This window comes from Pelecanus crispus, chromosome 5 (genome assembly GCF_030463565.1).
Source record: "Pelecanus crispus isolate bPelCri1 chromosome 5, bPelCri1.pri, whole genome shotgun sequence".
In the NCBI taxonomy this organism is placed as follows: Eukaryota; Metazoa; Chordata; class Aves; order Pelecaniformes; family Pelecanidae; genus Pelecanus; species Pelecanus crispus.
The window spans coordinates 36,367,808-36,383,455 of record NC_134647.1 but is presented as its reverse complement, the minus strand read 5'-3'; the positions used below and the strand labels follow the sequence as shown (position 1 = coordinate 36,383,455).

The following is a 15,648-nucleotide window of genomic DNA, read 5'->3' as shown; positions in this document are numbered from 1 at the left end:
AAGGAGGAATTTTGGTCTTTCAGCCTCCACAAGGGAGGGGATGGGGGGGGGGGGGGGAGGAAATAAAAGAAGAAGAAAGAGAGAGCACACGCAAGAATAAGATGAAGTGTTAATTTAGCCATCTTATAACAATTCAGGGGGAAAAAAAAATATTCTGATTTCTATTTTTTTTGTGACCAGAAGTATAAGCTGGTAATTCTAACAAACAATCACTGTAAACTAGTTCTAGTAAAAGTGTACCCTTTTGCTAAACCAGCCCCAAACCTATGGTTTAAAGTCAGAAGATGAACCACTCCAATAATCCTAACCAGATTCAGTTTTATTTGATTATACTGGGAGATAATAAGGATCCATTAAAACCATACCTTTTTTTCTTCTGTGAGGTGGAAACAAAAGGACAAACTGGAAAATGGACTTTACACATGGGCTCAAGACAGCCTATACTTATACTGTAATTCATTATAACAACTGCTGTACAGTGTCTCACAGCTCTCTCCAAGAGCAAAGCCCTTAAGTAATTATTTGATGAAGGTATACACACCTGGATCTTAAGACTTTCCCAGCCAATTTGAGTGTCACTTGGTGGCTAGTAAATCTGGATAACATACTATCCAACAGTGCATGCTTTCATTTCAACTCGTCATCTTTCAGCCCACAGACCGACTTTATCTCAAAAGCAGTGATGTATTTTCAGACTCATGTTTTTCAGAAGTTTAAACTTTTAACCTACAGGATAAGCAGGGGAAAAAAAAAAAAAAAAAAAAAAGCAGCACAAGCAGAATGTCTTACTACTACTCTCAAGAGTACTCGCCAAGTAGTCCCAATGAAGCAATTGGGGCTTTGAAAGCAGGGACATTTGATGCAGACATGAAGAAAAGCAGCAGGATCTTGCTCTCGTGTGGCATTTTGAAATTGCATGTCATGAGTCGCTCAGTTGTGATTCCTGTTCCAGTAAAGAAAGCCAGGGAACTATCACACCAGAAAGCTTCTTCTCATGGAATCGACTCAACACTCACTGACATTTATAGGACGTAGAGTAAGCCACAGCTGTGTCCTGTTAGAAAACAGGACTGTAGGAGCCTCCCCTTTCCAGGAGCAGTCACGTTCCCTCCTAGTACCATCCCTCCAGCTGAGGGCTCCTGAAGCATTCTTCCAGGCAGAGCTACAGATTAGGATGTTACACTAAATGTTAAGTCACTATCCAGTTTAGGCATGCTTAATTCTACCCCAAAGTTAAGTCTTTACTGAACATTTTGTAGCTTTACGTAAAACGTACCAGGAGTTTGCCTATCACACTAAGCGCACGGATCATCTTTCGAACCCTGAAAGCCTGAACTTCCTTGTTCTTTGGCACCAAGACACTGCAATGACCTTTTCTGCATCAGATCTGAGGACAGAGCAAACTCAAACCAAAGCCACTGAGATTCTCCTGGTTCCCCCTGAAACCAGAAACCAGGCTGTGTTTGTGGGTTGATGTTTACTTGTGACTGGAAGCAACCATCAGTCAAAATGTTGTGAATTTGGGCAGAAATACAGCAAAACTCAGCACGGTGGTTGATTACAAAAAGTTTGCATACCTGTAATATTCCTGTGATAATAGATTTAAAACACACTGCTCATATGAAAATAATCTATATGTGCACTTAATTTTTTCCAGTATAATTGATAAAAGATTTTTAAGATAACTACTCTTTTATTACAAGTATCTCACTGCTACATCATTTTTCCTAAGTAATTCTTACTACAGATGAATAGATCCTGATGTTTGTTGCCTTCTTTCAAATGAAAAACTGAAATAATTAAAGTCTTCATTCATTAAGGTAGTTAGGCAAACATAACTAAGGTACCAGTTATCTCCTTACAAGAAATAAGGCTATTCACGCGCTTCAAGTTAGGTTCTAAAGTACTCTCCTGAATAGGAGATTTAAGTCACCAAATATTTACTTTCTGTGTTCATTACATTCAAACACAAACAAAATAAACTGCGTATCTTACACAGTGCCTGTAAAATGGACAAATTCCATCATGCAGAGGTTTCCTAGGAAACCAGGGAAGGCTCAAAGAAACAGAGAACAGCTGGAAAAAGGAAAAAAAAAAAAACCAAAACCCACCCAAAGAACTAAGTGCTCCATATCCTCAATTTTAAAACCATTAGAAAGATGTCGCTAATAAAACTTAGAGCAGTGCAATTCACACTGGTTGGCCCCGGCATTCTTCGTAAGGGCAAACATGCACAGCCTGAAGAGATCAAGATTTAACTCTTCTCTCCCCATCATCCCACCCTGCCCCCAAAAAACCTAACAAAATCCCAAGAAGCACGAACGCTTTGATACAATGTGGTAAAGCTGCAAAGTTTTGGTCTGTACACTAAAAGGATGGCCAGCCCCACAGAGAGGTGTGCTTACTGAAACCTTACAGCAAGCAACAGGTTATGTGATTCACTGTCTAGAAATTTCGTTGCTGAGGAGCCAGATTCCACTTCTGAAACTAGTCAACTATTCAACATGAAAATCCATGCAAATTCAAGAAATATATTGTTAGCACGATGACTCGGTATTCAGTACTATTACAGTAGTACCCTACGGCTTCATTTGAGATCAAGGATGCTTTGTGCTCAGCATTGCACAAGTTCATAGAAAGGTCCTGCACTTTACAGTAACAACGTAAAATCAAAACATACCCAAGCTACTCAATCTCAGTATCCAGGTTTAGATAAATTTTTCTATCATCACAGCAAATGTTTCAACCAGAAGGAAAAAAAAAAAACAGAAAAAAACCCCAGGTAAAGGACAATTTGTCTAACCTCAGTCCTAATTTTTGAAGTAGGCTTCCAGCACTCTGCCAGTCATTAGTATAATTCCAATATTCAGTGCTGTCACAGCAGCCATACTGTCATGTTGGCGCTTCCTTCCCCACATGGCTCCATTTTCCATGTTCCGCTTTGTTTGTTGCCAGGCTTGAGCCCTCTTACATCAGGTTCTTCCCTTCCTTTGTTGCCAATGCATGTTCCAGTATTTTCTGACTCTTGCCAAAGCAAGCATTTAAACATCTGGAAATCATCCTCCATTACTTTCACCAGCGAGATGTGTCTGCCTTGCAAAGTAGTTCCCATATAGTGGGAATGTCTGATGTCTTAAGGCATCACACTTTTATATATGTATGTATTTATACACACACACACACAAAATGCACTACATATTTAACACACTATATATTACACTATTCTAAAATTCAACATGCAGTAAGATACAAACACACATGAATTTCTTTCAAAAATTTAAGCATGTATACTGGTAGGTTTACAGCCCAAAACATTCCCAATTTGAGAAAGTTCTAAATTACAGATATTTAAAATAAATAAGGAGCAATACATTACATGCAGAATCATGTTCTTTTTCTAATGCATGCAATTTGAAATTGAAATACAGTGTTTTTTCACTAAGATTTCCTGAAAAAAAAAGAAGCCTTTAATGGACAAAATGAGATTTGAGATTTAAAACCGGGAGTCTTTTGTATGATCTGCCTATAATGATGACATCAAAGTGCTAGGATTTGAACACCGGGTCTATGAAAGTCTTAACCATGTCTTCAGACATTGTTGCTATGTGCATTCCCCTTCACTACTCAGACAATTCAAGCTGTTTCTAAAGGTTCAGTTTTATAAAATATAGGATAGCTACCAAACCAGATGCTGTGTGTCATAAGATACAAAATTCTGTCTTGTAAGCCCTTTGTCAAAAACATTGCTTTAATGCCTCACGTGCCTAAAGAAACACTGTCAAGGCTGATACATAGCATGTGAAAAGCTCTTCCATGTTCTGTATGAGTTAAAGAAAATACACCTTCAACACTGGAGGTTCTTTAACTGTATCATGAAGCTAAGAAGCTGATCACCTTTTCTTTTAGAAACCAATAGATTTTCAATGCATGCATTGGGCTGTGTTGGGTTTGGGTTTTTTGTAATAAGAGAAACCACTCTTTCAATGGAAAATCAATACAGAGGAAAAGAGACACTGCTTTCTGTCTATGCCTCTGAAGGAGTGGAAAATGCAAACTATTTCCACTCCTTTTCCATGGCCTGCAGTCACGATAGGGCAATAATGACTCAGTTGCACAGAGCCAAGGGCTCCTCAAGAGCTACGAGCCCCACCTCACACCCAACTCCTCTCTGGAAGTTCCTGCCTCTTTCCTTCCCTTCATCTTCCTTTCTCAGAGCTTTGGACACACCGAGGATTATTCAGTCTGGCAGGTATGCACATGGCAAAAACCATGAATAAAAGAGATTCAGTCCTCAGAATATCTGTCCTATCTGAGACTGGGTCCCCTAACTTTCCGTTTTGTCATCATTTTTTTTTTTTCCATAAATCACCACTTAGGCTGACATTGGACTTGATCACTGAAGGATGAACGAAAGCATCTCATCCTTTTCCTCATGCTTTTCTGCCTAATGGATCATGAGAACTATGTTTTTCTTCACCAAGTCCTACTATGTGACAAAGAATAGCATCCTCAATTTTAGCCCCCTCTGATTACTGAGCACAATGCAAACTCTGTTGCTGTCATCACTCCAGCCTCCACTTTTCTAAGATAATTCTCCTCTTTGTATATCTTATTCATATTTTTGCACAGATAGCAAGTATTTAATTCCTCATTATCATCTGTGAATTTCATTAACATCCCGTTTCTTTCCTGATCTAGATTACAGAAGACCGTCTGTGAAACCATGATATTTCATCCACAATAAAGATACATTACTCTTAATCATGTACATTTATTTAATTTTCCCGCCACTCACAACAGCAGCATTCAAGCCAATACTAACTTTAAAATTTCATAAGACAGTGAACCAAATGCTTTACTAGCAGTCAAAAGCTCTTACATCAACACAGCATAAAGCCATCAAGCAATAGCCTTTTAAAATTATCGGTGGGTGAACTCTGCAATGTCTTTCCCTGTAACAACAGCCATGTAAATTATAATTCAACACCACACACAATGAATGAGGCTAAAGTTCTCCAGTTCTCTCTCAAGGGACACAGCGATGCTACAGTACCATCTGCAAGTCAAATATTTGGAAAGATCTGTTCCTATCTCCAAAGACCTGAAGTCTAATAGATTTTCAAACTTCCTGATGAATAAATGATGAATTTTCCAGAACTATAATAAATGACCTTTCCTTCTCACACCTTCAGCCAGATTGGTATCAGCAGTCATGCTGCTAGGCAGCATTAAGCCAGGACAACCCCAGAACCACAACATGCTTCACTAGCTGGAGCCCTCAGTGGTTAATCTCCATTTTAGTTTAGCTGGCAGGTTTCTACGGGCCTGGTCATAGTTTATGAAAAAGGAATACATGTTTATTGATTACATTATTTGTTAACAATAATTATAATTTATTTCCCTAAAATTTCCCTAAAATAGCACTCATGGCTTAAAGATGGCTAAATTGCCCCTATGCCTAATAAACCTAATCATATATCCTAGTCTAAAGGAAGTTCCTCTTGACAGTGAGATTCCAATTATTTACCTCAACAATGTGCCATGGGGATCTGTTACCCAGCCACTGAACATACAAGGGTCAGCACCTGGAAAACTTAAGGCACTGCAGCTGAGGGAAAGAACCACTTTAAGATAGACAGAATATGAGACAAAGATAATTATCATAGGATAGCGATCACTATGGTATTGCATCACATTTTCATTACATCAAAAGATTTGGTAGAACCCTGTAAAGAAAATATTTAAGAAAAGCTGAGTGGAAAGCAGGCAATCAAGCAAGCACAGCTTCTATTCACTGTTTCTGCTTTAATTTTTCCCCTTAATATTTTTCTCTTGGCCGAGTGGGATATTTAACAAGACAAGAGACATGAGACCTCAGACTGGTAAATGATTAAAAAAAAAAATTAATCAAGGTCTTCCGTGATCTTGGGGAGAGAGAGGACTGCTTTAAACACAACTCTGCATAACCTCTGAGGTTACCTGTAGTAACACAGCTATCCAGTAGCAGGTGACAGGAGTTCTTCGCAAATGAGAAACAGTTTCTTCCTGGCTTTTAGCCTGTATTTTCACTCCCATTTTAACGTGCAGCATTAATCTTGGAGCAATTGGTCCAGGACAGACTCATGAGGATACCTTTTATCTCCCTTAATCTCTTGCTGCACTACACTGTCACTGTGCCTTTAATCTTCGGAGGGTCAGCTTGCTGAAGGGTGCTGGCAAGCATTTCATGACCAAAGAGTATTTGGAGAAGATATTGTATGGACCTTCTCAACCAGACGTCTACAGCACAGCAGGGAACAGGCCTCAGTGAGACAGTTTACTCTTCTGTTCCTACTCTAAACGAGTTCATGTCCAAAACTCTGAATTCCTGCCAGCAGTACCAGAGTAGCTGCTTGTGTTTCTATTCAGCCGCATTATCCAAAGAACAGGGACACAGAGATTCAAATTAATTCTTTAGTCCTCCCATGCTACCATTACATAGTCCAAGGGCTATAAATGAAAACTAGTGAAGACACAAAACACTGTGGAAGTTTTTCAGTACAAAAACAACTCCATTATATCATTCTCCCAACTGTACCATTTACACAAAGCTGCAGAAAAATACAAATGCTCAAAAACTCCAATCAAGTTCAGCTGGCAGCAGCATGGCCAAGGAACAACCTTAGACCAGCTCCCCAAAGACAAGACCTATCTTCAGCAGCTAATAAAAATGGAATCCCAAGGGTCTGCATGAACAGAGGTTCCCTGTACCCTAGCATTAGAGCATCCCACCGCCGGCCCTCCGACAATCATTCTTAGTCTTCATGCTAATGTAACACATGACCTTTCTGCAGCAAAAGCGGGTGGGATAGTGGAATAGTGGAATTGTTTCTTACTACAAGAATAAAAGACAGCACAGCAGGCTATGAAAAATGTATGTTGCCTACTCAGAAAAGATAATTATAAGTAGCGGTTTGGATCTTTTAATTATCCCAGCACGCAGGGCTTATCAGCATCCAAAGCTTCCTGCATGCTATTGTTTTCATAACCATAAATCAACTTATAAAACAAGAATTTATACAAACAAATCGTTGTGCCACTTCCTATAGACAGTATCACTGTTTTATACTTTCTGGTAGTTCAGCAACAGCACTAACTTTTCGAATTTCTCAGAATTTAAGTCAAGAAAAGTATAAATCATAGACCATAATCTTCACGCATAATGTATTGATTACATTAAAGATGTAAACAGTAAGTAATGTCACCTCTGAGGTACCTCTCATCTTCCAAGTGTTACGTGACTTATAAGCCATTTTTCTCCAGCTTCAAAGTGATTTCTTAAATAACTGAAGAATGCTTACTTTATACTACTGAAAGAAAGACATTTTCCTCATTCTCTATTTATTGTGCTTTGAATTAATGCATGAGACATTCCAGTTCAAATGATACCTGGCCTTCTGCACGACAGTCCCACCAGGGCTTTTGAAGGGCAATTTAACAGGGTGGGTCTGTTGCAGTTTGAGTTTTCAGGCAGCGAGTGCAACAATCCTTCCTCATGCTCTGAAAGTTCAAACTCCAAAAAGCCTTTGTCAAAAACTGAAATTGCAGGTTAATACGATTAATTTATTAATGTCACACTAAAGGATACTTGGTTTTGCCCTGCACGTTAGATTAAGAATAGGTCCTTTGGCCTATAAAATAAGTGCAAGCCCAGTCTCTTCGCTGACCCAACTAAGAATCCACTGGATTGGCACTTGGACTTACTCTAAGAATTTTTGGAAAAAAAAAAAAAATTATATCATCAGGACCTTACATACAAAAATGTGCAGGGTCACAAAGACAAAGATGGGTGAAACAATCAGTATGCATATAAGCATGGATCACATGTCTCCAGTTGGAATTTTGACTATTTTTTATTATTACTTTATTATTTTTTGGCACCGAGTTCATTGCTTTTCTCTGTATATAGAAAAATAGTTGCACACAGGCCATGAACGTCTGCTCATTTTTTTTTTTTTTAAAAGGATCATAGTGTTGCATGAAGGTCTGCCTTCAGAGTTTCTGCTTCCCCACATGAATCCCTGTGTTTCTTTTCTCACAAAACACTAAAAAACAAGTGGTGAGTTGACCAGTTCTAATTCTAACCACAGAAAAATCATATAACTTCCAGTTAACCCAGATAGAATTAGTAAACATTACTTAAACAGCAGGTGCTGTTCCTAAGTAGGGTTTTCCTAGGTAAATTTATTATAAATTGAGGGGTTTGGTGGACATTTTTTTTTTTCTGAAAACTTCTAAAGAGTTAAAAAATTGAAAAAGGCTTATTTTTATGTTAATATACAGTAGTGTTAAACAGGACAAATCCTGGAATGTTTCACATGAACAAATCAACCGACAGAACGTCCATATTGAAACAAATTGCAAAGATGAAAGGACTTCACCAAGAAATGAAGTGCGAGCGTGCCAAAACATGAATGAGAGCATGAAATGACCATTTGGTTTCTATGGCAATAATCTATATTTGTAAACATTGGGGGAAAAAAAAAAAAAAAAAGCCTGCACTAACCACCACAGCATGCTATTACTCTTCAACCACAAAGTGTTTTCTATTAAAAAAAAAAACAAGCTAATGTGAATAGCTTAATGTGATCCTCAATTTTATGTATTCCATAATTTTGACCAAAAGTTTACTTGATCTGAGCAGAAGGAATCTTCCTGAGGACTCTTCTCATGGAAATTTCTGTGTTGAGTCTCCTTCCCACACTTTTACAGGCAGGGGAGCCAACCACAAATATTCAGAAGTCATGAGTCAGTCCCCAAAGAACTGTTAGGGTTTTTTTAATAAATAATGGATTCCCATTTTCTGCTTGTTTAGAACTATAATCACTTCTATTTTCGAGTTATTTGCTATGATTAGACCCACAAACATAGACACCTACATGCACAGACACACACACGCCCGCTTTCTCATTTAGAAAGTAGAGGTACACGTATTACTGATTGATCTTGGGATCTGGAACTTTGGGGAAAAAAAAAAAAAACAGAATCAAGTATCTAAAGATCCTTGCTAAAATTGTAAGAATTAGCAAGACGAGATTTCCCCCCCCCACCCCCCCCTTTTCATATCATTCTCCTTAGGAGCTCTGAGGACTCTTTGCAAAGATGGAAGATCCATAAAAACCAAAGCAGCCTCTAGCATGAATGCTCAATAATTTGCTTACGTCCTCATGGCTGCAGCAGACTTTCCCTTGCCACCATACTCCCAACACCTGTCTCAGTAAGGAGACTGTGCAACCTAGTAACCTCTTTTCTCCCTAAAGATAACGTCTCTAATACCAGTGAGGGGATAATGGACATATTTAATAGCCCCCATTCAACCAACTCAGCTGTTTATCTCCATTAAGGCTAGCTCATTCTCCTTTCTCTTTTGCATGGTTTCCAGACAAAGCAAAAAGACCTTGAGAATTCAAAGAAGTCAAAGAGGATCATGAATTCAAGTGGCACGACCATTGTTTGGTTTTGCTTGCTCACACTGTGGAACAAGGCAAATTAGATACTTTTAAATCAATACCAGGGCTCACATTGATCTCAAAGTAGGGCTGACACTGCAAGAGTGGGACAAGGAAGGATAAATTGCCACAAAATTCACAGGCAAGGGTGTGTTGCAGAAACTGATGAGAACTTAAAGGCAAGTATAGGACTGCAGTGAGAAATATGGGAGGTGGAGGCAATAGACCATCACTGCCAAGCCCACGTGGAATCTGTGCGGACAAATACTCCTGAAGGAGGCGATTCCCACAATTTCAGCTCTGATTCAGGTTTACCAAGAGATTTTCTGCTGAAGGCATATTTCTAGTTTTCTTAAATAACTTTTTTGAAGAAAGGAATCACATTTACACTCACAAGTGGATGGGAAAGGATCCCAGAAGCACTGCTTCTGCTAGTGGTTTCCTCTATCCTGAGTCCTAAGGAAAGAGGAAAGATTATACAGCGTGTGGAAATCCCTACACAAAAGGTTCAGGGCTTCCAGGTATTCAGTGCTTAAACAGCACAAATTCAGCCATCTTCTAGGCAATTTTTGGCCCTACTGCATTTCTGAACTAGTCTGGGCCCCTACACAAAAATTAAAACCAGGATCTCTCAGTCTTTCTAGGGTTTTGCAGTGCTGATTTTATTCCTAAATAACTTTTAAATAGGCACATTTAAAACAGTCTCAAAATTACCAATTTTTCGCAACTAGGTTTGAGAGTGTCTGTTTTTCACCTTTTTACGTGCTTTTTAAGCATGGGTACTATACAGCACTACCAGCCAAGTGTTGTCGAGCAAAACAGATCAATCTGCAATAGCTCCAAGAGGAAAAAAAAAAAAAAAAAGAATATAGAAACTGGCATTACTTAAAAGCACAGAAATGGTAAAGTGCCAAAAAAAAAAAAAAATTGTTAAGCAGTATGTTTGGTTTAGAGAAGTATTATAGTTCTCTTATTAAAAATTTTTTGAACCATTTTACCTGCTCTATTATAGTCAACTTCTCTATCAATATCACTCACACTCATCATGATAAATTCTGTAACTTACTTCTGCAAAAGCTATTTCTTTCTTCCACTGTGGTTGAGGTTGGCAACCAGTATTTAATCCTTCTCATTTTTTCTAGGACTGGCATTAAAAAATGGCTGGTAAAACAGTTTTACATACTTTCTGAAAGTCTGATAGTATTTTCTAATCTAAGTTTCCGGAAGTGCTTTCCTTGCTTCCCCAAATACCTCCAGTATTTGTTTAGCATAGCACCTATGCTCAGGTGAAACATTTGACCGACTGAATGGGGAGAAGTAAAGCAGCTGTATAGGCAAAATCACCTGCAGTACAATACAACGTACACTGATCTCGGACCTTTGCACAAGTTAAGTACTAAAGCCAAGACAAACTACGGGTAAAAACCTCCCCATTCTGCAGCATTTGTGGGCTTCAGTCAGGAACTAAATCAAAACTGAAAGCCCCTTGTTTATGCAATTAAACCAGACCAATGCGTAGGATGTACCCCCCTTCTTCCTCACCGTGCACCACCCCTCACAACACACTCAAATAGCTTTGGGGTTGTTTTGGGTTTATTTTTAATATAATGAACATTGGAGAAGCAGCTTCCTTGTATGTATGGTAGACAAAAGTTATTACATTCTCAAACAGAAAGATGAGTAAGTAAGTGCAAACAGATGGCAGTAATTTATTACAATATATTTTGCTCTGCGACTTACCACGTACCTCTGAGTTTCCTCAGCCATCAGCATATGGGAAGTACATCCCAGAAGGTCTTGCTACAGTGCTGGCTCATCCCATAATTTCCATAATAGCAACAAACTAGTAAATGACACGTAATAACTTAACCCCACAGAAATTCCACATAACAGTTGTTTTTTTTTTTTTTAAACAGGCAAAAAAGCTATCATTTTTACTAAATAGCTACCAAAAAACTGAAGTCAGTATTTTCATAAGTGTTTTCTTTGTTATTGTATGTATCTGAAAAATGTATAATATGCGTCTCCCTTTATGGCAAGCATATATGACTTATACTCCCAAGATTATACAAAAGTGCCCCCTCTATGGGACTTCTTACACAGCCATGCATAGTCAGGAGAGTCTCATTTTTCTTTGTAGAGCAAAAGTTTCAGAACTATTGCACTGTTTGATTCATCAGGCTTTGACTCCTCCTCACTTGTGCAATCCAGCGTATTACCAGAGAAGCTCGGTTATGAGAGAAATTAAACTCTTGAGACTACGCAACAAAGTAATTGCAAACTTTTATCGCCGAGTACCGCACTCGCCCCTTTGTTGGGCATTATTTGGAAAAGCAGCCAGCGTTACACATGAGAAGCCTAGGAGTTATGTCGGGGAGTGGAATCGCTACGAGCCTGTCCCACAACCAGCCTGCTCACATTTCAGGAAGCCACCACAGAATCATGGAATCGCTTAGGTTGGAAAAGACCTTTAAGATCATCCATCCAGCACGGCATCCCTCCGGATCGATGGAAGGGTACCCTCGCTACGCCTTCTCCTCACCAGCTTGCGGGCATTAAAAATGATATTAAGGAAAAGCGGCTACAAAGCAGCCTGAGCAGGTTAGGCGGGTCAGGTACGCGGCTTGCCAGCCCTCCCCCGTCCCCAGGTCGCCCCCGCTGCGCTGGGCGAGCCCCGGGGTGGGTGGGCGAGCGGGCGGGGTGCCAGCGGGCAGCCCCTCCGGCTACAGCCACGGCGGGAAGGAGACGGAGAAGGAAAGACAGGAGGGGAAAAACAAAATGGGGCAAGAAAAGCAAGGGGGAAAAAAAAAAAAAAAAGAGGGAACTCCCCGTTGCTGGATTTCTCTAAAACAAAGAATGTGAGAAGGCAGATGTAGTTCAGCGCAAACGCCCCCGCCCTTGCGAGGCTCCCGTCTTTCCTCCTCCCAGCTCGGCCTGCCCGGCTGGTCTGCAGCCCGCTGCTTGCCCTCAGCCCCGGCCCAGGCGCCTTCTTTTGTGGGGAACTAGCCCACCCCGCCGGCAGCGGGGCTCAGCCCGGCCCCGGCCGCCCCGCCGCAGCGCCCGCCGTGCCGTCGCGCCCGCCCGCTCCGCGAAAACCCCGCTTTAAAAGCCGCCCCTCTGCCTTCTGGGTCAGAAGCCCAAAGCTCGCTGCCCCCCCCTTCCCGGCATATAAAAGCAGAAGTCTTGTCACTCTCCTACCCCAGAGGTTTCCCGTTCCGCCGATTATCCAAATCGCACAAGAAGCGCGCTGCGTACAAAGGGGGGGGGGGGGGATTATTAGACGACTTCTAGAGGGAGAGAGAGAAAAACTCACCACCGTCATATTCTTCCTCCTCTTGCGCTTTTATGGTCACAAATCGCCCTAATAAAGCAGCAAGGATGAAAAAAGTTCTCGTTTGTACCCAGATTGCCATCATGCCTAGATATTAGACATGTATCCTTCCCGGGCAGCAAAAAGTGCAGAAACGTAAGGTTATTTTAGCACCATGAAGCCAGCTGGGGAGTCTTTCTGCCTTTCAGCATCAGTTCCAGGACAAAGTCTGCGAGCCCTTTTCTTCAGCACCAGCTCCAGCGCAGTCTGCAAACACTCCTTGCAGGGGATGCAGCTTTAAATAGGAAGAATGCTGCCTCCACTTCTCTTCCTGCCCCTTTTCAGCCCGTTCAGGCTCCTAACCATCCACTCCCTGCCAAGCAGCAGTCTGATTGATGGTAAATAACCGAATCAGAGCTGGCTTCGCTCTTCCTTGAACTTTTCTCTTTGCGAGTACACTTGCAGGATATTTTCCTGCTGCTGTGCAGTGCATGTGCTGTGTCAGGACCATTTATTAAGAAAGCACAGCGTAGTTCCGCAAGAAGCTGTCAGGAAGAAAAAGCTCTGCTTTTAACACACCCAGCCCACACTTCCTGGGAATGGAGGGTATAGCCCCATTTGGAGCCGATTGCCTTATTAGGAACTTGATCCCTTCCAGCTTGCCGAGAGGAGGATTTCCTCCTCTCCCTTGATAACTGTCCCCTGCCTTGCTGTAGCTGCGTTATCAAACATGACTCCAGTCCCTTGAGAGGGGCCACGGAGCTACCGAGGCAGCTTGTTTCAGGAACCTGTACATAGCCACCTTTCCCCTCGAAGGGCAACAGTCTTTCTCAAATGATTCTTTCCTGAATAATCCTTCCTCAAATGCTCAGTGTGCTCTACATTTACTGTCCTACCAGGTGGGAAGGCTATCGCAATCTCTGGAAGATGCTCCACACTTCTAACACCAGAATGACCATCCAAACTAGCCAATTACCCACTTTTCTCCGAGGCTCTCCACCTCTGCTCCCTGACAAGTGAAAACCTACCTAAGCCCCAGCCTAGCATTTAGCCCTTAACAATGCGCCTTAATTAGCATTCTAGCACGGGCACTAAGCAAATCTCTCTTTTGTGGATCACTTGCAACTGGGAGTATGATGCTAGATTTTTTTTCCTCCCACAGTGTTTACGGTCTGCAGAGCTCCATCACTAATCCCCTCATTTGCTAAGAATGGGGTTGCCTATACCTGCTGCAGGGAAATGCAGATTCATCTGTCGGAAGGTTTTATATCTTTAGCTGTTTCAGCTTCAGAACAATCCCGCTTGAAGAGGATGCGGTGAGAAGTAAACCTCTTTGCCTGAATTTGTGCAGGTTGGCCACACTAGCCCACTCTGGTTCTCACAGCATGATTTAGCACTTCTCAGTGATGCAGCATCCGAAAGCCTGCAAAGTTTGCTTCTGTTTCTTCAAAAGAGCAGCATGCCCAGAGGAGGAAAGGTAACCCAGAAAATGGTATAGCACTGCAATGCTACATCATACCTACTCTAGTAGCGAAACCAGAGATTAACGTAAAAATATGTTGAAAGAGAACAAAATCAAAATTCCCTGCTCTCTTGCACCAAGCAGTCTTGACACAGCAGTCTTAAACCCATACAGGGTTTCACTGCAAGAGTGTAATATCCCACAGTCCCTGTTGCTCAAGAGTGGTAGCTATGAGAAAGAATAGCAATACTGAAGCTGTACAAGCCACTGCAATTTTATTTTGAAAAATAATCATAATCATTGGTATCAGCTGAGAAACTCAGAACTGGAAAAACAAAAGTTAACATTTGTTAACCTGCCCAGTCATAGGTGAAATTCTGTTTTGACAGGTTCATGAGTACCTGCACTGGTTTGCTAGTCTCAAAAGTCATATATTAGATGCCATACTTCAGCAGAACCCCAGGAAATCTCCCCTGGAAAGCTGATGTTACATGATGCTGGCTAGAAACATCAGGTGCTTTAGCCGATGTATCTAGTTTAGAACCAGATCTGACCTTCGCCATTTGCACTGTTCTATGTGCACATTCGTTATGAGAAAGCAGCAAACAAGAAAGCTTACAGCCATAACCCAGCACACTGCTGCTGCTAAATCATCACCTGAAATTACACAATGCAAAATCACTATATACATTAGAAAAGGAAAATAACACATTTCAAAAACCACACTACACAAGGTTTCCCACAGTTGGAGGTAACCTGTCACCTACAGTATTGAGTACAGAAATATTAATAACTGAAGAGGAGAAAGACTGGGAATATGGACAGTGGTTTGAAAAGTCTCCTGTGCTCATTGCTGAAAAACCGCTATGACAGACATGTAGGTGTTTCTAAACTATGTGCTACTAACTGGAGGGGATTTACGTGAAATTTCTTATAATAAAGCTGACAACTGCTCAGAGAACTCACAGCTGAAAGTCGCTCCACGCAGCATGGGGAAAGCTACAACGAAACCACAAGGAATTCAGACACAAGATGATAGAAATGGCCACACACTGGTAAAACTTGCGTTTATAGTTGCTAACTTTGTCCTCAAAATTAGATAACAAGCTTATTTCCCAAAGTCTTAAGTCTGCAACAGGTTGGTAAATTCCTAGTGTATTCACAGCAAGAATGAGCCTTACCATCATTATCTCTTATAACCTCTGAGAAAAACATCAGAACAAGAACAGTATTGAATGATAGTGATTTTTTTTCCCCTGATAGCTCATGGGGGGGAGGGAATCAGAAGGGCCCCTTTTACCATTTCCAATGGGAGCTTCTTTCTGAGGAGTTGGAGAGATTGTCAAAGATACCTTCTGCCATTTCAAGTCTAGTCTCTCCTTTGGAGA

At 41.0% G+C, this 15,648-nt stretch overlaps 1 protein-coding gene across 1 annotated transcript in view; it reads right to left on the bottom strand.

The window, feature by feature from the left end:
- Positions 1 to 12,901, bottom strand: part of COL5A2 (collagen type V alpha 2 chain) — a 114,237-nt gene extending 101,336 nt beyond the window's left edge. Inside the window, exon 1 of the mRNA XM_075710513.1 lies at positions 12,802 to 12,901. Within this exon, the coding sequence (XP_075566628.1) occupies positions 12,802 to 12,901 (100 nt within the window). The remainder of the gene's footprint in view (positions 1 to 12,801) is intronic.
- Between the last annotated feature and the right edge of the window lie 2,747 nt (positions 12,902 to 15,648).